The sequence below is a fragment of the Entelurus aequoreus genome, linkage group LG18 (assembly GCF_033978785.1).
Source record: "Entelurus aequoreus isolate RoL-2023_Sb linkage group LG18, RoL_Eaeq_v1.1, whole genome shotgun sequence".
In the NCBI taxonomy this organism is placed as follows: domain Eukaryota; kingdom Metazoa; phylum Chordata; class Actinopteri; order Syngnathiformes; family Syngnathidae; genus Entelurus; species Entelurus aequoreus.
In genome coordinates this window covers 50,538,979-50,563,978 of record NC_084748.1, presented here as the reverse complement: position 1 = coordinate 50,563,978, position 25,000 = coordinate 50,538,979, and the positions used below count along the sequence as shown (strand labels likewise).

General features: G+C 38.9%; 1 protein-coding gene across 1 annotated transcript in view; it reads left to right on the top strand.

The window, feature by feature from the left end:
* Positions 1 to 25,000, top strand: part of LOC133633441 (multiple PDZ domain protein-like) — a 149,092-nt gene that overhangs the window by 112,272 nt on the left and 11,820 nt on the right. The window contains exons 28-37 of the mRNA XM_062025967.1: positions 3,049 to 3,140; positions 3,209 to 3,302; positions 4,939 to 5,016; positions 6,693 to 7,052; positions 8,448 to 8,531; positions 14,580 to 14,773; positions 16,456 to 16,603; positions 16,667 to 16,738; positions 18,283 to 18,406; positions 24,678 to 24,721. Of these exons, the coding sequence (XP_061881951.1) occupies positions 3,049 to 3,140; positions 3,209 to 3,302; positions 4,939 to 5,016; positions 6,693 to 7,052; positions 8,448 to 8,531; positions 14,580 to 14,773; positions 16,456 to 16,603; positions 16,667 to 16,738; positions 18,283 to 18,406; positions 24,678 to 24,721 (1,290 nt within the window). The remainder of the gene's footprint in view (positions 1 to 3,048; positions 3,141 to 3,208; positions 3,303 to 4,938; positions 5,017 to 6,692; positions 7,053 to 8,447; positions 8,532 to 14,579; positions 14,774 to 16,455; positions 16,604 to 16,666; positions 16,739 to 18,282; positions 18,407 to 24,677; positions 24,722 to 25,000) is intronic.

Genomic DNA, 25,000 nt, shown 5'->3' with positions numbered 1-25,000 from the left:
TAACAGGGCAGTAAAATGGCTGATCAAACAAAACAGAAGTCATGGTCATGGACCCGCTAGCTGCGCAAGCTAGCTCTCCAATCAGCTAAACAGACTCACACAAAGTGGAAGACAATAGAAGACAATAGAAGACAGGAAACGATGGATATCAAAATAAATAAACGTTTATAAAGTGTACAGTACAAACAACGTAACATTCCCATTGTTTGTACAAGTGTAGACATTGTTCACAACTGATAATATTATGATGTGAAAACAAAACACTTGAAAGGCTTGAGTACTGTACATTTATAGAGCACACCGCATATAAGACACACCCACTACATTTTAGAAAAAAACAATATTTGTCCATATATTAGTCGCACCGAACTATAAGTGGCAGATATATACGTTGTATAATGAGTTATTTACACAGAAATATTCTGTAAATGTTTATTTACATACCTTAATTGTTTCCAAACACTTGTCTTTAACAGGGCAGTAAAATGGCGGCTCAAACAAAACAGAAGTCATGGTCATGGACCCGCTAGCTGCGCAAGCTAGCTCTCAATCAGTTAAATAGACTCACACAAAGTGGAAGACAATAGAAGACAATAGAAGACAGGAAATGATGGATATCAAAATAATCCACCAATAAAGTTTTATAAAGTGTACAGTACAGACAACTTAACATTCCCAAAGTGTAGAAATTGTTCACAACTGATAATATTATGATGTGAAAAACAAACACACTTGAAAGACTTAAGTACTGTACATTTCATTTCCTCTGTAAGAAGTAGTTAACTACTTAATACTGTTCAATTCTGTCTTTTCTGATGTATAAATGTTACAGTGCTCAAACAATGGCATCAAATCAGAAGGTTTATGCAGTTAGCTTGCACGCAGTTTTGGATGCCTAACCTAACCTTAACCCTCAAAGTTTTGTAGTCTGGTTACAGTGTGAGGTCACCACGTGGACATTGGACAATTACCCTATTTTCCAGACTATAGAGCACACCGCATATAAGACGCACCCACTACATTTTAGGAAAAAACAATATTTGTCCATATATTAGTCGCACTGGACTACAAGTGGCAGATATATATGTTGTAAAATGATTTATTTACACTGAAATATTCTGTAAATGTTTATTTACATACCTTAATTGTTTCCAAACGCTGTCTGTAACAGGGCAGTAAAACGGCTGATCAAACAAAACAGAAGTCACGGTCATGGACCCGGATATTCACGCTCAGGCCAAGGACCAATTAGTTGTGATTAATGATGGGACTACTCTTTTGATTTTGTGTTGCACAAACAAATGTGTGAAATTAAAAAAATATACATAGGTAAAGTAGTTTCAATATTCTGTTGATATTTTTTCACTGTTATAAATAAATTCAAGTTCATTACATGTGATCAGTATCGCCCAGTTTCACTCACAGATGATTGGTAGCTAAACCGGTAGCATAAAACCCTAATAGGAACACTCCTATCTCTAACACAGACAACAGGAAATGGGTTTTTATTTTTCTGTGTGAAAGTGTACTCTTGTAAAAATAATGTATATTCAATTTCAAGGGGTTGATATTTACATACTGGTTGAAGTTTGCCTCATGCCAAATTCATAGTACCGTATTTTTTTGGACTATAGAACAAGCCACACTAACTACATTTTAGAAGGAAAATTAAATGTTTCCATATATTAGTCGCACCGGACTACAAGTGGCAGATATATATGTTGTAAAATGACTTATTTACACGGAAATATTCTGTAAATGTTTATTTACACACCTTAATTGTTTCCAAACGGTGTCTGCAACAAGGCAGTAAAACGGCGGATCAAACAAAACAGAAGACATAGTCATGGCCGCAGATATATACGTTGTGAAATTAGATATTTATGTTTATTTACACACCTTAATTGTTTCCAAACGGTGTCTGTAACAGGGCAGTAAAACGGCTGATCAAACAAAACAGAAGACATAGTCATGGCCGCAGATATATACGTTGTGAAATTAGATATTTATGTTTATTTACACACCTTAATTGTTTCCAAACGGTGTCTGTAACAGGGCAGTAAAACGGCTGATCAAACAAAACAGAAGACATAGTCATGGCCGCAGATATATACGTTGTGAAATTAGATATTTATGTTTATTTACACACCTTAATTGTTTCCAAACGGTGTCTGCAACAAGGCAGTAAAACGGCGGATCAAACAAAACAGAAGACATAGTCATGGCCGCAGATATATACGTTGTGAAATTAGATATTTATGTTTATTTACACACCTTAATTGTTTCCAAACGGTGTCTGCAACAAGGCAGTAAAACGGCGGATCAAACAAAACAGAAGCCATGGTCATGGACCCACTAGTTGCGCAAGCTAGCTCTCTGATCAGCTAAACAGACTCAATAACTCCACGCTGACGTTTTGGTGAATTTACTGAGGAATTTGTGAAAATACAAAAAGAATGCCATTGTAAGTTAATAATGCTAACACAGACACTCGTAAACGTGTTAGCAGATATATGCATGTATTTAAAACTAAATGATGTTTTATTGGCGTAATAGAGTGACTTCTATAGGCCCCATTGTTAGCTGACTTTTGCTAACATTTATTTACGACTTAGAATGCATAAAAAATAAAAACGTGTGTTCTTGTCTTACATGAGGATTGTGAACGACAGACAAAATGGAAGAAAAAAAAAAGTGCAGTTCACTAAAACTAATTAATTTGATGCATTTTGGTGTTTTTTTAATGACTTTTGATTTTTCACATAGAAGATATATAATTAACATATCTTCTATATTTAAAAAAACACTTCTAGAAGTATGCAGTGTTTGCATCTTCAGCACACTAAGTGCTGCCTCTCTTAATATATATGCTTGTTAAATAAAACCTCTGTTTTTAATGAATACTTGGGCCTGGTATGCTGCCGTACTTTAATGTTGGTGACAAGAAGTGTGATGTAGAGCAGCATTGCCATGGCGACAGGAGCCAAGATGGAGGCTTGTGAGGACAAGAACAATGTAAGACCCACATGTGATTGTTGTGGTCCTCAGATCAACGGTCAGGTGTTGTACGGCCGCAGCCACCACAACGCCGCCGCCATTATTGACAAGGCTCCTCCCAGAGTCAGGATCATTGTCATCAGGTGACACCTGCACACCCGCACACTGCGACCCCGGCGACCTCCTGTAATCACACATGTTGTCGTCTCAGAAACCAGGCCGACTCAGAACTTGGCCACGCCAAGACGGACTCTGGGGATCAGGGAGGATCCTCCGGAGACTTCCGGAATGTCCACCTGCGACAGGTAAGTCACCTGGCATGTTACACTTCACTTTATGCAGAACATACAATACAACGTCGTGCATCACATGTTTACACTCGTTTCATTACTGCACGTCTGAAAAGGAGTAGGAAGAAGCTGAGCTTATTTAATCCGACCCCTTTTCACATTATAGCAGTTTTATCAGTGACTAAATCAATAACATAACATAGTAAGTCAACAAATATTAAAAACATCAATAATTTGTATCAAATGAAAAAAGGTAGAAGATGTTGATCCTAATTATTGTTGTGTGTACTTAGTGATCACTTGTAGTTTGAACAGTCTCATCAAGATTGCTGCATTCATCTTTCCCTCCATCAGGTTGGATGGGAAGTGTTGGTTTTCATCCAGGATGTCTCTGTACATTGCTGCATTCATCTTTCCCTCCATCAGGTTGGATGGGAAACGTTGGTTTTCATCCAGGATGTCTCTGTGCATTGCTGCATTCATATTTCCCTCCATCAGGTTGAATGGGAAGCGTTGGTTTCCATCCAGGATGTGTCTGTACATTGCTGCATTCATATTTCCCTCCATCAGGTTGAATGGGAAGCGTTGGTTTCCATCCAGGATGTCTCTGTACATTGCTGCATTCATCTTTCCCTCCATCAGGTTGGATGGGAAGTGTTGGTTTTCATCCAGGATGTCTCTGTACATTGCTGCATTCATCTTTCCCTCCATCAGGTTGGATGGGAAGTGTCGGTTTTCATCCAGGATGTGTCTGTACATTGCTGCATTCATCTTTCCCTCCATCAGGTTCGATGGGAAGTGTTGGTTTTCATCCAGGATGTCTCTGTACATTGCTGCATTCACCTTTCCCTCCATCAGGTTGGATGGGAAGTGTTGGTTTTCATCTAGGATGTCTCTGTACATTGCTGAATTCATCTTTCCCTCCATTAGGTTGGATGGGAAACGTTGGTTTTCATCCAGGATGTCTCTGTACATTGCTGCATTCACCTTTCCCTCCATCAGGTTGGATGGGAAGTGTTGGTTTTCATCCAGGATGTCTCTGTACATTGCTGCATTCATCTTTCCCTCCATCAGGTTGGATGGGAAGCGTTGGTTTTCATCCAGGATGTCTCTGTACATTGCTGCATTCATATTTCCCTCCGTCAGGTTGGATGGGAGGTGTTGGTTTTCATCCAGGATGTTTCTGTACATTGCTGCATTCATCTTTCCCTCCATCAGGTTGGATGGGAAGTGTTGGTTTTCATCTCTGATGGAGCTTGAAAGGTGCTGCAAAGAGGAATGGTTAAAAGTGCCCAAAGATAGGTGTGCCAGGTTTGTGGCGTTGTATTCAAAAAGACTTGAGGTGTAATTGTGGCCAAATCTTTGGCCCTGGTCTGGTCCACAAACAGTTCAAGTTAGAGATCAGTCCCTAAAGTCTGGCTTCACCAATCCTGGAAATATGACTGTTGACCAGACCTGTAGAAAGAACCTCTAATAACTTAGATCCTGCACCATCTCCTTAGACCAGAGCTGTCCCATCTAGTCTTTGAGCATGAAGACTGCTCGGACAGTCCAGTTCTTGACCCTGATGAGGGAGAACATTTACATTTATGTGGTATGTCATCTGAGAACATGACACATGAGTTGTGTGGTGTGTGTCTGCTCCATCCAGGAGAAGCAGGATCTGGGACTTTGTCTGGCAGAAGAAGGATCCAAGGACGGTCTGGTGGTCCGGTCTCCAAACAGTAAGGTGGGACATCCTAAACCAGGTCTACGATCATTGGCCACAAATCAGTATCGGACCACTCTTGTGAAAATGAATGTTATGTGTAATGATTGTCTATACATGTTGGGCCCCAGGCACTAATCATCTTTCATGTTGGGCCCCAGGCACTAATCATCTTTTATGTTGGGCCCCATGCACTAATCATCTTTCATGTTGGGCCCCAGGCACTAATCATCTTTCATGTTGGGCCCCAGGCACTAATCATCTTTCATGTTGGGCCCCAGGCACTAATCATATTTCATGTTGGGCCCCAGGCACTAATCATCTTTCATGTTGGGCCCCAGGCACTAATCATCTTTCATGTTGGGCCCCAGGCACTAATCATATTTTATGTTGGGCCCCAGGCACTAATCATCTTTTATGTTGGGCCCCATGCACTAATCATCTTTCATGTTGGGCCCCAGGCACTAATCATCTTTCATGTTGGGCCCCAGGCACTAATCATCTTTCATGTTGGGCCCCAGGCACTAATCATCTTTCATGTTGGGCCCCATGCACTAATCATCTTTCATGTTGGGCCCCAGGCACTAATCATATTTCATGTTGGGCCCCAGGCACTAATCATATTTTATGTTGGGCCCCAGGCACTAATCATCTTTCATGTTGGGCCCCAGGCACTAATCATCTTTATGTTGGGCCCCAGGCACTAATCATCTTTTATGTTGGGCCCCAGGCACTAATCATCTTTCATGTTGGGCCCCATGCACTAATCATCTTTCATGTTGTGCCCCATGCACTAATCATCTTTCATGTTGGGCCCCATGCACTAATCATCTTTCATGTTGGGCCCCATGCATTAATCATCTTTCATGTTGGGCCCCAGGCACTAATCATCTTTATGTTGGGCCCCAGGCACTAATCATCTTTATGTTGGGCCCCAGGCACTAATCATCTTTTATGTTGGGCCCCAGGCACTAATCATCTTTCATGTTGGGCCCCATGCACTAATCATCTTTCATGTTGGGCCCCAGGCACTAATCATATTTCATGTTGGGCCCCAGGCACTAATCATATTTTATGTTGGGCCCCAGGCACTAATCATCTTTCATGTTGGGCCCCAGGCACTAATCATCTTTATGTTGGGCCCCAGGCACTAATCATCTTTTATGTTGGGCCCCAGGCACTAATCATCTTTCATGTTGGGCCCCATGCACTAATCATCTTTCATGTTGTGCCCCATGCACTAATCATCTTTCATGTTGGGCCCCATGCACTAATCATCTTTCATGTTGGGCCCCATGCATTAATCATCTTTCATGTTGGGCCCCAGGCACTAATCATCTTTATGTTGGGCCCCAGGCACTAATCATCTTTCATGTTGGGCCCCAGGCACTAATCATCTTTCATGTTGGGCCCCAGGCACTAATCATCTTTCATGTTGGGCCCCTTGCACTAATCATCTTTAATGTCGGGCCCCAGGCACTAATCATCTTTATGTTGGGCCCCAGGCACTAATCATCTTTCATGTTGGGCCCCATGCACTAATCATATTTCATGTTGGGCCCCAGGCACTAATCATCTTTCATGTTGGGCCCCATGCACTAATCATATTTCATGTTGGGCCCCTGGCCCTAGTTTTGAACCTGCATGTGACACACTTTGCAAACGAGCTGTTCTCCAAGTCTTTGTCCTTCCTGCAGGCCGGCACAAGAAGGTTGTCAGAGGGAGTCAAAGCGTGGGCTGAGGAGCACATTAAGAAGGTGCCCAGACCGCCTGACTGGAGTCTTCCATCAGGTTTACTTGACTGCACTTCCTGTCCCACACAGACCACTTCCTGTCCCACACAGACCACGGGCCCCTCGCCATCCGCCCTGAGGGACTCCAGCATCTCCCCCTGCTCCGCCCTCGCTGCCAAGGAGGCTTCTGATTGGCCGCAGTCGGCCCCAGAGTCCCACCCACTCAGCTGGCCTGTGGTAGCTGGCAAGGAGAGCAGCATACAGATCTGGAAAGGAGACCTGGGTCTGGGTGTGAGCATCGTGGGAGGGTGTGACACTCTGCTGGTGAGTCCCCAGGAACATTCTCAGCCAATAGCTTCTAATAGTGTTTCTTAACTCGAGACGGCTGACAAAAAATATTGTAAAATCCCGACTATAAGCTGCTAATTTTTGCTACACTTTGACCCCTGCTGCTTAAAAAACGGTGCGGCTAATGTGCGTTTTTTTCTTCGCTGACGGCCATTATGCAAATAGTTTTTAAAAAGGTGTGTTATTGTTCATCTTGCTGCAGTGTCCTTCCGTTTAGTGCTTTTAACCGGAAGTAGAAGTGCCGTTCTGTCTTCCAGCCGTCCATAGCGTAGCTACTGGTATGGATTCTTCATTCATCACCCCAAGCAACGTTTATTAGTTTTACAATATAACTAAAACAATTCTTACTTACCCATGCGTGATGTCTGTAGGAGTGTTTTCATGCATATTTGTACGTAATGTAATCAAGCTAGCGTCATTAGCATTTGCTAACATGCTAACACGTTCACGAGTGTCTGTGTTAGTATTATTAACTTACATTCTTTTTGTATTGTTTCAATTTCACAAATGTTTCAGTAAATTCACCAAAACGTCACTGTGGATTTATATATTTATTTAGCTGGCTTCTGTTTTGTTTGATCAGCCGTTTCACTGCCCTGTTACAGACACCGTTTAGAAACAATAAGGTATGTAAATAAACATTTACAGAATGTTTCTGTGTAAATAAGTCATTTCACAATGTATATATCTGCCACTTATATATGGAAAGTATATTATTGGTCTAAACTTCAGTGGGTGTGGCTTATATACCGGGGCGCTCTATAGTCCTGAAAATACGGTATGTGTTTCTTAGCTGCAGCCCCTATAGTACTCAGTTGTAATACGCCTTTCCACCACTTGTGGCAGTAATGACATCAATGATCTCCAGCAAACACAAGTTGAGCGCTAAAGTCATAAAGAAGTTTTTTTAAGCACAAAAAGTATGACTAAAGTGGTAAAAGTGTATTTTCATTTGCACTTTAATTGTATTGACAGTTTAGTTAAGAAACATATTCATTATTGATTTAGTTTATTCAGCACAACAAAATTGTATATTTTGTGTGTGTCATTTATGAGTGCCTTCTTATGCAGAATATTAGTGTTTATTTTTCTAATTAGTCTGACTCAAACTAAGCTTTATGTGTCAAATAAATCATATTTCTTGTCTTTATCACAAGACATTTGACAAGGTCGTAAGTAGGTTAAATATGATTATTGAAGATGATTACTAATGAAGAGTGAGAGTAATAATTCAGTGTTGATATTTGAGTGGGCCCCGGGCCCGTCTGTAGTGGAAAAGTTGGGTGCCGAGGTGGAAAAGTTAAGAACAGTTTTATAGCACACTTTTATTTCACTGCAGCAGCAAGTGTGTTTGCTCATATCTTCCACCAGGGGGCAGTCATAGTCCATGAGGTGAATGATGGAGGGGCCGCACAGAGAGATGGACGACTGCAGGCTGGGGACCACATACTAGAGGTACTACTTGTACTTTACACATACTAGAGGTACTACTTGTACTTTACACATACTAGAGGTACTACTTGTACTTTACACATACTAGAGGTACTACTTGTACTTTACACATACTGGAGGTACTACTTGTACTTTACACATACTAGAGGTACTACTTGTACTTTACACATACTAGAGGTACTACTTGTACTTTACACATACTAGAGGTACTACTTGTACTTTACACATACTAGAGGTACTACTTGTACTTTACACATACTACTGCTACTTTACACATACTAGAGGTACTACTTGTACTTTACACATACTAGAGGTACTACTTGTACTTTACACATACTACTGCTACTTTACACATACTACATGTACTTTACACATACTACTGGTACTTTACACGTACTATAGGTACTAGTTGTACTTTACACATACTACATGTACTTTACACATACTAGTTGTACTTTACACATACTACTGGTACTTTACACGTACTATAGGTACTACTTGTACTTTACACATACTACATGTACTTTACACATACTACATGTACTTTACACATACTAGAGGTACTACTTGTACTTTACACATACTACTGCTACTTTACACATACTACATGTACTTTACACATACTACTGGTACTACATGTACTTTACACATACTACATGTACTTTACACATACTAGAGGTACTACTGCTACTGTACACATACTACATGTACTTTACACATACTACTGGTACTGCATGTACTTTACACATACTACATGTACTTTACACATACTAGAGGTACTACTTGTACTTTACACATACTACATGTACTTTACACATACTGCATGTACTACATGTACTTTACACATACTGCATGTACTTTACACATAGCATGTACTTTACACATACTACATGTACTTTACACATACTACTGGTACTTTACACATACTACTGGTACTTTACACATACTACATGTACTACATGTCCTTTACACATACTGCATGTACTTTACACACACTACATGTACTTTACACATACTACTGGTACTTTACACATACTACATGTACTACATGTACTTTACACATACTGCATGTACTACATGTACTTTACACATACTGCATGTACTTTACACATACTACATGTACTACATGTACTTTACACATACTAGAGGTACTACATGTACTTTACAGATATTAGAGGTACTACATGTACTTTACAGATACTAGAGGTACTACATGTACTTTACACATACCAGAGGTACTACATGTACTTTACACATACTAGAGGTATTACATGTACTTTACAGATATTAGAGGTACTACATGTATTTTACAGAAGTATTAATACAATTGCAGGAATTCCAAAAAAACAATTGTCAATTACAAATTGTTACTTTGTCAACATTTCTGGACTCATCAAAACAACTCAACCTATTCCTATCATCCAGTTCTAGTCTATTCCTATCATTCAGGTCTAGTCTATTCCCATCATCCATGTCTAGTCTATTCCTATCATCCAGGTCTGGTCTATTCCTATCATCCATGTCCAGTCTATTCCTATCATCCATGTCTAGTCTATTCCTATCATTCAGGTCTAGTCTATTCCTATCATCCATGTCTAGTCTATTCCTATCATTCAGGTCTAGTCTATTCCTATCATCCATGTCTAGTCTATTCCTACCATTCAGGTCTAGTCTATTCCTATCATCCATGTCTAGTCTATTCCTATCATTCAGGTCTAGTCTATTCCTATCATCCATGTCTAGTCTATTCCCATCATCCATGTCTAGTCTATTCCTATCATTCAAGGTCTAGTCTATTCATATCATCCATGTCTAGTCTATTTCTATCATCCAGGTCTAGTCTATTCCCATCATCCATGTGTAGTCTATTCCTATCATTCAGGTCTAGTCTATTCCTATCATCCAGGTCTAGTCTATTCCTATCATCCATGTCTAGTCTATTCCTATCATCCATGTCTAGTCTATTCCTATCATCCATGTCTAGTCTATTCCCACCATCCATGTCTAGCCTATTCCTATCATTCAGGTCTGGTCTATTCCTATCATCCATGTCTAGTCTATTCCTATCATCCATGTCTAGTCTATTTCTATCATTCAGGTCTAGTCTATTCCTATCATCCATGTCTAGTCTATTCCTATCATTCAGGTCTAGTCTATTCCTATCATCCATGTCTAGTCTATTCATATCATCCAGGTCTAGTCTATTCCCATCATCCATGTCTAGTCTATTCCTATCATTCAGGTCTAGTCTATTCCTATCATCCAGGTCTAGTCTATTCCTATCATTCAGGTCTAGTCTATTCCTATCATCCATGTCTAGTCTATTCCTATCATCCAGGTCTAGTCTATTCCTATCATCCAGGTCTAGTCTATTCCTATCATCCATGTCTAGTCTATTCATATCATCCAGGTCTAGTCTATTCCCATCATCCATGTCTAGTCTATTCCTATCATTCAGGTCTAGTCTATTCCTATCATCCAGGTCTAGTCTATTCCTATCATTCAGGTCTAGTCTATTCCTATCATCCATGTCTAGTCTATTCCCATCATCCATGTCTAGTCTATTCCTATCATTCAAGGTCTAGTCTATTCATATCATCCATGTCTAGTCTATTTCTATCATCCAGGTCTAGTCTATTCCCATCATCCATGTGTAGTCTATTCCTATCATTCAGGTCTAGTCTATTCCTATCATCCAGGTCTAGTCTATTCCTATCATCCATGTCTAGTCTATTCCTATCATCCATGTCTAGTCTATTCCTATCATCCATGTCTAGTCTATTCCCACCATCCATGTCTAGCCTATTCCTATCATTCAGGTCTGGTCTATTCCTATCATCCATGTCTAGTCTATTCCTATCATCCATGTCTAGTCTATTTCTATCATTCAGGTCTAGTCTATTCCTATCATCCATGTCTAGTCTATTCCTATCATTCAGGTCTAGTCTATTCCTATCATCCATGTCTAGTCTATTCATATCATCCAGGTCTAGTCTATTCCCATCATCCATGTCTAGTCTATTCCTATCATTCAGGTCTAGTCTATTCCTATCATCCAGGTCTAGTCTATTCCTATCATTCAGGTCTAGTCTATTTCTATCATTCAGGTCTAGTCTATTCCTATCATCCATGTCTAGTCTATTCCTATCATTCAGGTCTAGTCTATTCCTATCATCCATGTCTAGTCTATTCCTATCATCCAGGTCTAGTCTATTCCTATCATCCAGGTCTAGTCTATTCCTATCATCCATGTCTAGTCTATTCATATCATCCAGGTCTAGTCTATTCCCATCATCCATGTCTAGTCTATTCCTATCATTCAGGTCTAGTCTATTCCTATCATCCAGGTCTAGTCTATTCCTATCATTCAGGTCTAGTCTATTCCTATCATCCATGTCTAGTCTATTCCCATCATCCATGTCTAGTCTATTCCTATCATTCAGGTCTAGTCTATTCCTATCATCCATGTCTAGTCTATTCCCATCATCCATGTCTAGTCTATTCCTATCATCCAGGTCTAGTCTATTCCTATCATCCATGTCTAGTCTATTCCTATCATCCAGGTCTAGCCTATTCCTATCATTCAGGTCTAGTCTATTCCTATCATCCATGTCTAGTCTACTCCTATCATCCAGGTCTAGCCTATTCCTATCATTCAGGTCTAGTCTATTCCTATCATCCATGTCTAGTCTACTCCTATCATCCAGGTCTAGTCTATTCCTATCATCCATGTCTAGTCTATTCCTATAATCCATGTCTAGCCTATTCATATCATTCAGGTCTAGTCTATTCCTATCATCCATGTCTAGTCTACTCCTATCATCCATGTCTAGCCTATTCCTATCATTCAGGTCTACTGTATTCCTATCATCCATGTCTAGTCTACTCCTATCATCCAGGTCTGGTCTATTCCTATCATTCATGTCTAGTCTATTCCTATCATCCATGTCTAGTCTACTCCTATCATCCATGTCTAGTCTATTTCTATCATCCATGTCTAGCCTATTCCTATCATTCAGTTCTAGTCTATTCCTATCATCCATGGCTAGTCTACTCCTATCATCCATGTCTAGCCTATTCCTGTCATTCAGGTCTAGTCTATTCCTATCATCCATGTCTAGTCTACTCCTATCATCCAGGTCTGGTCTATTCCTATCATCCATGTCTAGTCTATTCCTATCATCCATGTCTAGTCTACTCCTATCATCCAGGTCTGGTCTATTCCTATCATCCATGTCTTGTCTATTTCTATCATCCATGTCTAGCCTATTCCTATCATTCAGGTCTAGTCTATTCCTATCATCCATGTCTAGTCTACTCCTATCATCCAGGTCTAGTCTATTCCTATCATCCATGTCTAGTCTATTCCTATCATCCATGTCTAGCCTATTCCTATCATTCAGGTCTAGTCTATTCCTATCATCCATGTCTAGTCTACTCCTATCATCCATGTCTAGCCTATTCCTATCATCCAGGTCTGGTCTATTCCTATCATCCATGTCTAGTCTATTCCTATCATCCATGTCTAGCCTATTCCTATCATTCAGGTCTAGTCTATTCCTATCATCCAGGTCTGGTCTATTCCTATCATCCATGTCTAGTCTATTCCTATCATCCATGTCTAGCCTATTCCTATCATCCATGTCTAGTCTATTCCTATCATTCAGGTCTAATCTATTCATATCATCCATGTCTAGTCTATTCCTATCATCCATGTCTAGTCTATTCCTATCATTCAGGTCTAGTCTATTCCTATCATCCATGTCTAGCCTATTCCTATCATTCATGTCTAGTCTATTCCTATCATCCATGTCTAGCCTATTCCTATCATTCAGGTCTAGTCTATTCCTATTAAAGTATTTCTGATTCTGATTCTGATCATCCATGTCTAGTCTATTCCTATCATCCATGTCTAGTCTATTCCTATCATTCATGTCTAGTCTATTCCTATCATTCAGGTCTTTTCTATTAATATCATCCATGTCTAGTCTATTCCTATCATCCATGTCTAGTCTATTCCTATCATTCAGGTCTAGTCTATTCCTATCATCCATGTCTAGCCTATTCCTATCATTCAGGTCTAGTCTATTCCTATTAAAGTATTTCTGATTCTGATTCTGATCATCCATGTCTAGTCTATTCCTATCATCCATGTCTAGTCTATTCCTATCATCCAGGTCCAGGACAATTTGAGGAAAACTCTTGTTTTATCTGAAAATCCAAAATGTCCAGGAAATTGCCATTGAAATGAATGCCAATCTTTGTTAATTGCACAACTCCCACATTTGTCCCCCGACTTAAAGCGCTCCACCTTTCACACATTCCACTTTACCTGCACATTCAAGCCAACATGTTCATCAAATTGCCAGATTACCCGAAATGTGTTCCCATTTGAAAAGACTGGGTGACATACCAACCTCTCCATTTCCACAGTTGTCATCCTGGACATTGAAGGATTGCAGTTTTCCTCCTGCCTGTCAGCAGCTTGACTTTGTGCCATTCCCACTCAGGTCTTGGTGGATGTGCACATTCCCACTCAGGTCTTGGTGGATGTGCACATTCCCACTCAGGTCTTGGTGGATGTGCACATTCCCACTCAGGTCTTGGTGGGTGTGCACATTCCCACTCAGGTCTTGGTGGATGTGCACATTGCCACTCAGGTCTTGGTGGGTGTGCACATTGCCACTCAGGTCTTGGTGGATGTGCACATTGCCACTCAGGTCTTGGTGGATGTGCACATTCCCACTCAGGTCTTGGTGGATGTGCACATTCCCACTCAGGTCTTGGTGGATGTGCACATTCCCACTCAGGTCTTGGTGGGTGTGCACATTCCCACTCAGGTCTTGGTGGGTGTGCACATTGCCACTCAGGTCTTGGTGGATGTGCACATTGCCACTCAGGTCTTGGTGGATGTGCACATTCCCACTCAGGTCTTGGTGGGTGTGCACATTCCCACACAGGTCTTGGTGGATGTGCACATTCCCACTCAGGTCTTGGTGGATGTGCACAGACTAATGCAAGAGAAAGATGTGGAGTATTTCTTTGTCTCAGGTCAACAGTATTGACCTGCGCCAGGCCAGCCACGATGAGGCCATAGCGGTGCTGAGGCTGAGCAGGCATCAAGTGGACTTGAGGGTGTTCAGACCCCAGCAGGCCTACAGGGAAGAAGATCTTTGGGACGTCTTCAGTCTGTTGCTGAGACCTCATCCTGACCAGGGTCTGGGCTTCACCACTGTGGGGAAAAGGTCAGAATGTTGTTTGTTACCCCCATAAGTGAGGAGACATCTTCTACAAACAACCATAGATGCCCTAAACTGGAGATTTTTACATGGAAATGTAGAATTGTTTTTAACTTTATTCATATTTTTAAATTGTATTAATTTGTTCTGGAGTTTTTTTGCTTTTATTTGGATTATTGTTTCCGGTTCAAAGGGTAGTAGTTTAAAGGGGAGCTGCACTTTTGGGGAATTTTGACAATCATTCTGAGAGACACAAACACACATGTCTTTTTTTTAGGATTACGTATATATACATATTGTTATATCAATATACATATTGTTGCGTTGACCAGCATTCCTCCAATGGGGAATTCAAATTGCTAGTCTCTCCCAGATTCTTTTTATGGCAATAAGCTGATGTTTATATTCAATCTCCAGGCAATAGTTGGTATTTTGTAGTTTATTCTCAAAGCTTAGAGGACAAACCTGAGACCAACCCAGCACCCAAGCGTTCCCTAGCCCGGTCCAGATCGGTCTAGCTCGGTCTAGCTCAAACTCCCGGAAGTCCCGTGATCTTCCGTCTGTCCCTCACCCCCACTCTCTTTGTTTAGACTACTCCGAGTTATCTCTACTCTGACACATTCCAATCTAGAAGGCCAACACCTTACTATGAGACCAAAAGAAGGAAGAATACTAGCTATTCTTTATATGACTATAGGAGTTTAGAAAGAAGTAACACTTAAATATGGATATGCTTCCAACAATATATATATATATATATATATATATATATATATATATATATATATATATATATATATATATATATATATATATATATATATATATATATATATATATATAAAATGTAGTAACAGACACCTTCATAACAATATGTAATATGTACAATATACACACTGCAAGTATATATATAATGTAGTAACAGACACCTTCATAACAATATGTAATATGTACAATATACACACTGCAAGTATATATATAATGTAGTAAAAGACACCTTCATAACAATATGTAATATGTACAATATACACACTGCAAGTATATATATAATGTAGTAACAGACACCTTCATAACAATATGTAATATGTACAATATACACACTGCAAGTATATATATAATGTAGTAACAGACACCTTCATAACAATATGTAATATGTACAATATACACACTGCAAGTATATATATAATGTAGTAACAGACACCTTCATAACAATATGTAATATGTACAATATACACACTGCAAGTATATATATAATGTAGTAACAGACACCTTCATAACAATATGTAATATGTACAATATACACACTGCAAGTATATATATAATGTAGTAACAGACACCTTCATAACAATATGTAATATGTACAATATACACACTGCAAGTATATATATAATGTAGTAACAGACACCTTCATAACAATATGTAATATGTACAATATACACACTGCGAGTATATATATAATGTAGTAACAGACAGGCAGGTGGCAGACAGGTGGCAGACAGGTGGCAGGCAGGTGGCAGGCAGGTGGCAGGCAGGTGGCAGGCAGGTGGCAGGCAGGTGGCAGACAGGTGGCAGGCAGGTGGCAGGCAGGTGGCAGGATGTTGTCATGCGGATGGTTGATGGATTGTTTGTCGAGTGTTTGTGTATTTCCCAACTGTGTCGCCTGCCCTATGACAAACGTTGTCCCACAGCGACGACACCGGCATCTTCGTGTCCCGTATCGCCCCAGGAGGCGTGGCCGATGTGGATGGCCGGCTGTTGCTAGGTGACCAGATTCTGTCAATCAACGGCGAGGACGTCCGTGCGGAGTGTCAGGAAGTGGTGGAGCGACTTCTGCAGGTGTGTGAACACGACACGCAGTGTCAGCACTTTTTAGGTAATAATCCTGAGTCTGTGGGACAGAACTGCAGTGGAGTGATCCACCTGGAAGTGGCTCGCTTCAAGGCCGGACTGCAGTACCCACAACCTAGTCAGGTAAACTGTTTACACACCTAGTCAGGTAAACTGTTTACACACCTAATGTGCATGTCCTTTTTAGGCCCCGTTTACACTGCACACCAATTGTTGTTGTCTTTCTTAGGCCCTGTTTACACTGCACACCAAATGTTTTTGTGCTTTTTAGGCCCCGTTTACACTGCACACCAAATGTTTTTGTGATTTTTAGGCCCCGTTTAAACTGCACACCAAATGTTTTTGTGCTTTTTAGGCCCTGTTTACACTGCACACCAAATGTTTTTGTGCTTTTTAGGCCCCGTTTACACTGCACACCAAATGTGCATGTCCTTTTTAGGCCCCGTTTACACTGCACACCAAATGTTTTGTCCTTTTTGTGCCCTGTTTACACTGCACACCAATTGTTGTTGTCTTTCTTAGGCCCCGTTTACACTGCACACCAAATGTTTTTGTCCTTTTTAGGCCCCGTTTACACTGCACACCAAATGTTTTTGTCCTTTTTAGGCCCCGTTTACACTGCACACCAAATGTTTTGTCCTTTTTAGGCCCCGTTTACACTGCACACCAAATGTTTTTGTGCTTTTTAGGCCCCGTTTACACTGCACACCAAATGTTTTTGTGCTTTTTAGGCCCCGTTTACACTGCACACCAAATGTGCATGTCCTTTTTAGGCCCCGTTTACACTGCACACCAAATGTTTTGTCCTTTTTGTGCCCTGTTTACACTGCACACCAATTGTTGTTGTCTTTCTTAGGCCCCGTTTACACTGCACACCAAATGTTTTTGTCCTTTTTAGGCCCCGTTTACACTGCACACCAAATGTGCATGTCCTTTTTAGGCCCTGTTTACTCTGCACACCAAATGTTTTTGTCCTTTTTAGGCCCCGTTTACACTGCACACCAAATGTTTTTGTGCTTTTTAGGCCCTGTTTACACTGCACACCAAATGTTTTTGTGCTTTTTAGGCCCTTTTTACACTGCACACCAAATGTGCATGTCCTTTTTAGGCCCCGTTTACTCTGCACACCAAATGTTTTTGTCCTTTTTAGGCCCCGTTTACTCTGCACACCAAATGTTTTTGTGCTTTTTAGGCCCCGTTTACACTGCACACCAAATGTTTTGTCCTCAAGTGACAGATCTGATGTTTGTTGCCAGTCTAAATGCTCCAAAGTGCTTCAAATCGGATCTTTTGGCATCAGATTTAGGCCACATCAGGAAGTAGTCCTATTCTAGTAGTAGTGACTTCCTTGTTTATTTACGTAATCTGGTCAACTTCCTTTGTTTTCACTTTATAGAAGTGTGCATACAAGTGGTGTCAAGGACACATTGGGGCCACATTGGGGCCAGATGCACCTTTATACCGGAGTCTAATAACAATCACATTTTACTCATAAACTAACCAGTCAACTGGGGGAAAAAAAGGTAGAAAAGCACTATACAAGTACAACCCATTTACCATTGACCAAATATCAAGATTGGTTCCAGTTTGGCCTGCAGTGTAAACGACTTGTAAAATAAAATGTTGAACTATTACCATCTTTTAACAAAGTTACTTTGTGAATGTAGGAATACTTTAAGTTGTGTTTTATCCAGAGCGACGACTCTGACTGCTCCACCCTGACACGCTCGGTTGGACGCACTTCTTCTGTCAGCCAGCAGGGGGAGACAGAGAACCCAGCAGGGGGCCACAGTGAGTGCCACATTGAGAGCCTGCTATGTTTAAAGGGGACATGTTAGGAAAAGGCCACTTTTCTTACCTATTGGTACCTTTTTGTGTATTTGGTGTCTGCAGACGTCACCAGAATGTGAAATGAAAGCATATTTATAAAATAATCTTGCCTTTTTTTCATACTTCCTACAAACGAGACGTTGGATTTGGCCCCATTGAGACGTCTGCAGATTACCCATAAAATTAAATTAACAGCATTAAAAAAAAAGAAAAAGGAAGCATAATTTGTTTTAATCAACCCCTTAAGTCAGGGGTGTCCAAAGTGCGGCCTGGGGGCCATTTGCGGCCCGCAGGTCATTTTTTAACGGCCCCACGGCACATTTTAAAAATACGATTGAAAAAAATAAAAACATAAAAAGTGGTATAAAAGAGCAAACAGGTGAAATGTAACAAGAAAACATTGCAATGTTTACTCTAATAACACAAAGCTGCCATGCAGGCTGTTTATTTCTTTAAAAAATAATAATGAATCAAAATCAATGTCATTAGGAATTATTGACCTATCCAAGGCTCCAATTACGTCACATTAAATATTCCACTTTGAGATATTTTTTGGGGGAAAATGTTGCATATTTTGTGTTCGCCATATAATAAACTGAGCTATTTTTTTAAAGAAGGGCCTCAAACGAACAAACAAAAAACATAAACAACAATAAAACTTATAATTGACGGATGGATCTGAAGTTGATCTCGAGATTATTGTGTTCAAAGTAAACAGTAAAAAAAAAATTATAATTTATTTTTTTACACTTTAATGAGTAGGACCCTTTTGGATCCCCCAATCATTTTAGTGTGATTTGTTTTTAAGTGTCATCGCTTAAAAAATAATAATGAATTAAAATCAACGGTGTTATTGACCTTTTTAAGGCTCCAATTATTATATAATCTCAAATATTCCACTCAAAAAAAATGTATTGGGTGAAAATATTGCATATTTTGTATTTTTTCCATTAAAAAAATGTGTTTTCTTTGACAACGAGCATACAACTTTAATCTTTAAAAACGTTATATTGACAGATAGACCTAATGTTGATCTAGTACAGGGGTCAGCAACCTTTTTGAAAGTAAGACCTACTTCTTGGGTAGTGATTAATGCGAAGGGCTACCAGTTTGATACACACTTAAATAAATTGCCAGAAATAGCCAATTTGCTCAATTTACCTTTAACTCTATGTTATTATTAATAATTAATGATATTTACACTTAATTGAACGGTTTAAAAGAGGACAAAACACGAAAAAAATGACAATTAAATTTTTAAACATAGTTTATCTTCAATTTCGACTCTTTAAAATTCAAAATTCAACCGAAAAAAAAGAAGAGAAAAACTAGCTAATTTGAATCTTTTTGCAAAAAATGTAAAAAATAATTTATGGAACATCATTAGTAATTTTTCCTGATTAAAATTAATTTGAGAATTTTGATGACATATTTTAAATAGGTTCAAATCCAATCTACACTTTGTTAGAATATATAACAAATTGGACCAAGCTATATTTCTAACAAAGACAAATCATTATTTCTTCTGGATTTTCCAGAACAAAAATTTTAAAAGAAATTCAAAAGACTTTGAAATAAGATTTAAATTTGATTCTACAGATTTTCTAGATTTGCCAGAATAATTTTTTTGAATTTTAATCATAATAAGTTTGAAGAAATATTTCACAAATATTCTTCGTCGAAAAAACAGAAGCTAAAATGAAGAATTAAATTAAAATGTATTTATTATTCTTTACAAAAAAAAAAAAATAATTAAATTAACAGCATTAAAAAAAAGAAAAAGGAAGCATCATTTGTTTTAATCAACCCCATAAGTCAGGTGTGTCCAAAGTGCGGCCCGGGGGCCATTTGCGGCCCGCAGGTCATTTTTTAACGGCCCCACGGCACATTTTAAAAATACGATTGAAAAAAAATGAAAAACATAAAAAGTGGTATAAAAGAGCAAACAGGTGAAATGTAACAAGAAAACGTTGCAATGTTTACTCTAATAACACAAAGCTGCCATGCAGGCTGTTTATTTCTTTAGAAAATAATAATGAATCAAAATCAATGTCATTATGAATTATTGACCTATCCAAGGCTCCAATTACGTCACATTAAATATTCCACTTTGAGATATTTTTGGGGGAAAATGTTGCATATTTTGTGTTCGCCATATAAAAAACTGAGCTGTTTTTTTAAAGAAGGGCCTCAAACGAACAAACAAAAAACATAAACAACAATAAAACTTATAATTGACGGATGGATCTGAAGTTGATCTCGAGATTATTGTGTTCAAAGTAAACAGTAACAAAAAATTATAATTTATTTTTTAACACTTTAATAAGTAGGACCCTTTTGGATCCCCAATCATTTTAGTGTGATTTGTTTTTAAGTGTCATCGCTTAAAAAATAATAATGAATTAAAATCAACGGTGTTATTGACCTTTTTAAGGCTCCAATTATTATATAATCTCAAATATTCCACTCAAAAATTTTATTGGGTGAAAATATTGCATATTTTGTATTTTTTCCATTAAAAAAATGTGTTTTCTTTGACAACGAGCATACAACTTTAATCTTTAAAAACGTTATATTGACAGATAGACCTAATGTTGATCTAGTGCAGGGGTCAGCAACCTTTTTGAAAGCAAGAGCTACTTCTTGGGTAGTGATTAATGCGAAGGGCTACCAGTTTGATACACACTTAAAGGCCTACTGAAACCCACTACTACCGACCACGCAGTCTGATAGTTTATATATCAATGATGAAATCTTAACATTATAACACATGCCAATACGGCCGGGTTAACTTATAAAGTGACATTTTAAATTTGCCGCTAAACTTCCGGTTCGAAACGCCTCTGAGGATGACGTATGCGCATGACGTAGCCCGACGAACACGGGTATGCCTTCCACATTGAAGCCGATACGAAAACGCTCTGTTTTCATTTCATAATTCCACAGTATTCTGGACATCTGTGTTCGTGAATCTGTTTCAATCATGTTCATTGCATTATGGAGAAGGAAGCCAAGCAAGCAAAGAAGAAAGTTGTCGGTGCGAAATGGACGTATTTTTCGAACGTAGTCAGCCACAACAGTACACAGCCGGCGCTTCTTTGTTTACATTCCCGAAAGATGCAGTCAAGATGGAAGAACTCGGATAACAGAGACTCTAACCAGGAGGACTTTTGATTTGGATACACAGACGCCTGTAGAGAACTGGGACAACACAGACTCTTACCAGGATTACTTTGATTTGGATGACAAAGACGCAGACGTGCTACTGTGAGTATGCAGCTTTGGCTTTTTTTTGCGTATGTACGTAACTTTTTTAAAATATATAAGCTTTATGAACCTTGGGTTAGGTGAACGGTCTTTTGGGCTGAGTGATTGTGTGTGTTGATCATGTGTTTGAATTGTATTGGCGTGTTCTATGGAGCTAGGAGCTAGCAGAGGAGCTAGGAGCTAGCATAACACGTACCGTACCGTAAGTGCGCGTCACGTACGTAACTTTTTAAAAATATATAAGCTTTATGAACCTTGGGTTAGGTGAACGGTCTTTTGGGCTGAGTGATTGTGTGTGTTGATCGGGTGTTTGAATTGTATTGGCGTGTTCTATGGAGCTAGGAGCTAGCAGAGGAGCTAGGAGCTAGCATAACAAACACGCAGGTGTTATTATGCAGGATTAATTTGTGGCATATTAAATATAAGCCTGGTTGTGTTGTGGCTAATAGAGTATATATATGTCTTGTGTTTATTTACTGTTGTAGTCATTCCCAGCTGAATATCAGGTACCGTGAGTATGCAGCCTTGGCTGCTAAACATTCGATAACTTGACCGTATGTGCGCGTCACGTACGTAACTTTTTAAAAATATATAAGCTTTATGAACCTTGGGTTAGGTAAACGGTCTTTTGGGCTGAGTGATTGTGTGTGTTGATCAGGTGTTTGAATTGTATTGGCGTGTTCTATGGAGCTAGGAGCTAGCAGAGGAGCTAGGAGCTAGCATAACAAACACGCAGGTGTTTTTATGCAGGATTAATTTGTGGCATATTAAATATAAGCCTGGTTGTGTTGTGGCTAATAGAGTATATATATGTCTTGTGTTTATTTACTGTTGTAGTCATTCCCAGCTGAATATCAGGTCACCCCCGGCTCTCACAGCATCTTCCCTATCTGAATAGCTTCAACTCCCCACTAGTCCTTCACTTGCACTTTACTCATCCACAAATCTTTCATCCTCGCTCAAATTAATGGGGAAATTGTCGCTTTCTCGGTCCGAATCTCTCTCACTTCATGCGGCCATCATTGTAAACAATAGGGAACTTTGCGTATATGTTCAACTGACTACGTCACGCTACTTCCGGTAGGTGCAAGCCTTTTTTTTATCAGATACCAAAAGTTGCAATCTTTATCGTCGTTGTTCTATACTAAATCCTTTCAGCAAAAATATGGCAATATCGCGAAATGATCAAGTATGACACATAGAATAGATCTGCTATCCCCGTTTAAATAAAAAAAATTCATTTCAGTAGGCCTTTAAATAAATTGCCAGAAATAGCCAATTTGCTCAATTTACCTTTAACTCTATGTTATTATTAATAATTATTGATATTTACACTTAATTGAATGGTTTAAAAGAGGACAAAACACGAAAAAAATGACAACTAAATTTTTAAACATAGTTTATCTTCAATTTCGACTCTTTAAAATTCAAAATTCAACCGAAAAAAAAGAAGAGAAAAACTAGCTAATTTGAATCTTTTTGCAAAAAATGTAAAAAATAATTTATGGAACATCATTAGTAATTTTTCCTGATTAAAATTAATTTTAGAATTTTGATGACATATTTTAAATAGGTTCAAATCCAATCTACACTTTGTTAGAATATATAACAAATTGGACCAAGCTACATTTCTAACAAAGACAAATCATTATTTCTTCTAGATTTTCCAGATCAAAAATTTTAAAAGAAATTCAAAAGACTTTGAAATAAGATTTAAATTTGATTCTACAGATTTTCTAGATTTGCCAGAATAATTTTTTTGAATTTTAATCATAATAAGTTTGAAGAAATATTTCACAAATATTCTTCGTCGAAAAAACAGAAGCTTAAATGAATAATTAAATTAAAATGTATTTATTATTCTTTACAAAAAAAAATAAAAAATTACTTGAACATTGATTTAAATTGTCAGGAAAGAAGAGGAAGGAATTTAAAAGGTAAAAAGGTATATGTGTTTAAAAATCCTAAAATCATTTTTAAGGTTGTATTTTTTTATCTAAAATTGTCTTTCTGAAAGTTATAAGAAGCAAAGTAAAAAAATGTATGAATTTATTTAAACAAGTGAAGACCAAGTCTTTAAAATATTTTCTTGGATTTTCAAATTCTATTTGAGTTTTGTCTCTCTTAGAATTAAAAATGTCGAGCAAAACGAGACCAGCTTGCTAGTAAATAAATACAATTTAAAAAATAGAGGCAGCTCACTGGTAAGTGCTGCTATTTGAGCTATTTTTAGAACAGGCCGGCGGGCTACTCATCTGGTCCTTACGGGCTACCTGGTGCCCGCGGGCACCGCGTTGGTGACCCCTGGTCTAGAGATTTAAAACTTGAATAGTAATACAAATAATAATACTGAATAATGACACATTTTTTATATTTTTTTGACCAAAACCCTGTGGAGTCCCCGGGATCAAGCTTGAGTGGAGGCCTGAATATATATTTTTTATACATATATTGTATTGGTTTTTAAAATAAAAAATATCAAAATGGCCCCCGCTCGCTTTGATTTGTCAGTGTGCGGCCCTCAGTGGAAAAAAGTTTGGACACCCCTCCATAAAATTATGAGAATATATTTTTATTTCTGACATTCCAAATGTGTTGAAACCCACAAATGAACTCATTACCTTTCTTGTCTCCACCTCCTTACTTAACTCCATTTGCACCCAATTTCTCAATATAGACGCAAAACAAGAACAGTTTGAGTCTTGATAAATCACACTGTGGCTGCTGAATACTTACATTTGCATCTCCTCCTCTGATAGTCTGCATCTCCATGACGACACACACTAAACTCCTTGTTTGTATCATAAAAGAGACGTGTGCACGTGCCTTAATACATCAGGCCCTTTATTGTTGACATTGTGAGAGCATGAATACCGAGCTGAGAGCATGAATACCGAGCTGAGGTCAAGTTTAAGTCTAAGTCGAGTCTAAGTTGGGTTCACTTCTCTCCTCTCTGCCTCCACAGCTTTTCAAGACTATCCAGACTACAGAAAAGTCCTCATAAAAAAGGTGAGCGACGTGATCAATTTGCTCGTATTTCAAAAGGTGTGCGACATGTTTTGGGTTTTCTGACTCAAATGAAAGGATGATGTGTTGAAAAACATTCAGCATGGCGTGCGTAGTGTGTGTGTGGCATCACCACAGAGTATTGTGTGTGTGTGGCATCACCACAGAGTATTGTGTGTGTGTGGCATCACCACAGAGTATTGTGTGTGTGTGGCATCACCACATAGTATTGTGTGCGTGTGGCATCACCACAGAGTATTGTGTGTGTGTGGCATCACCACA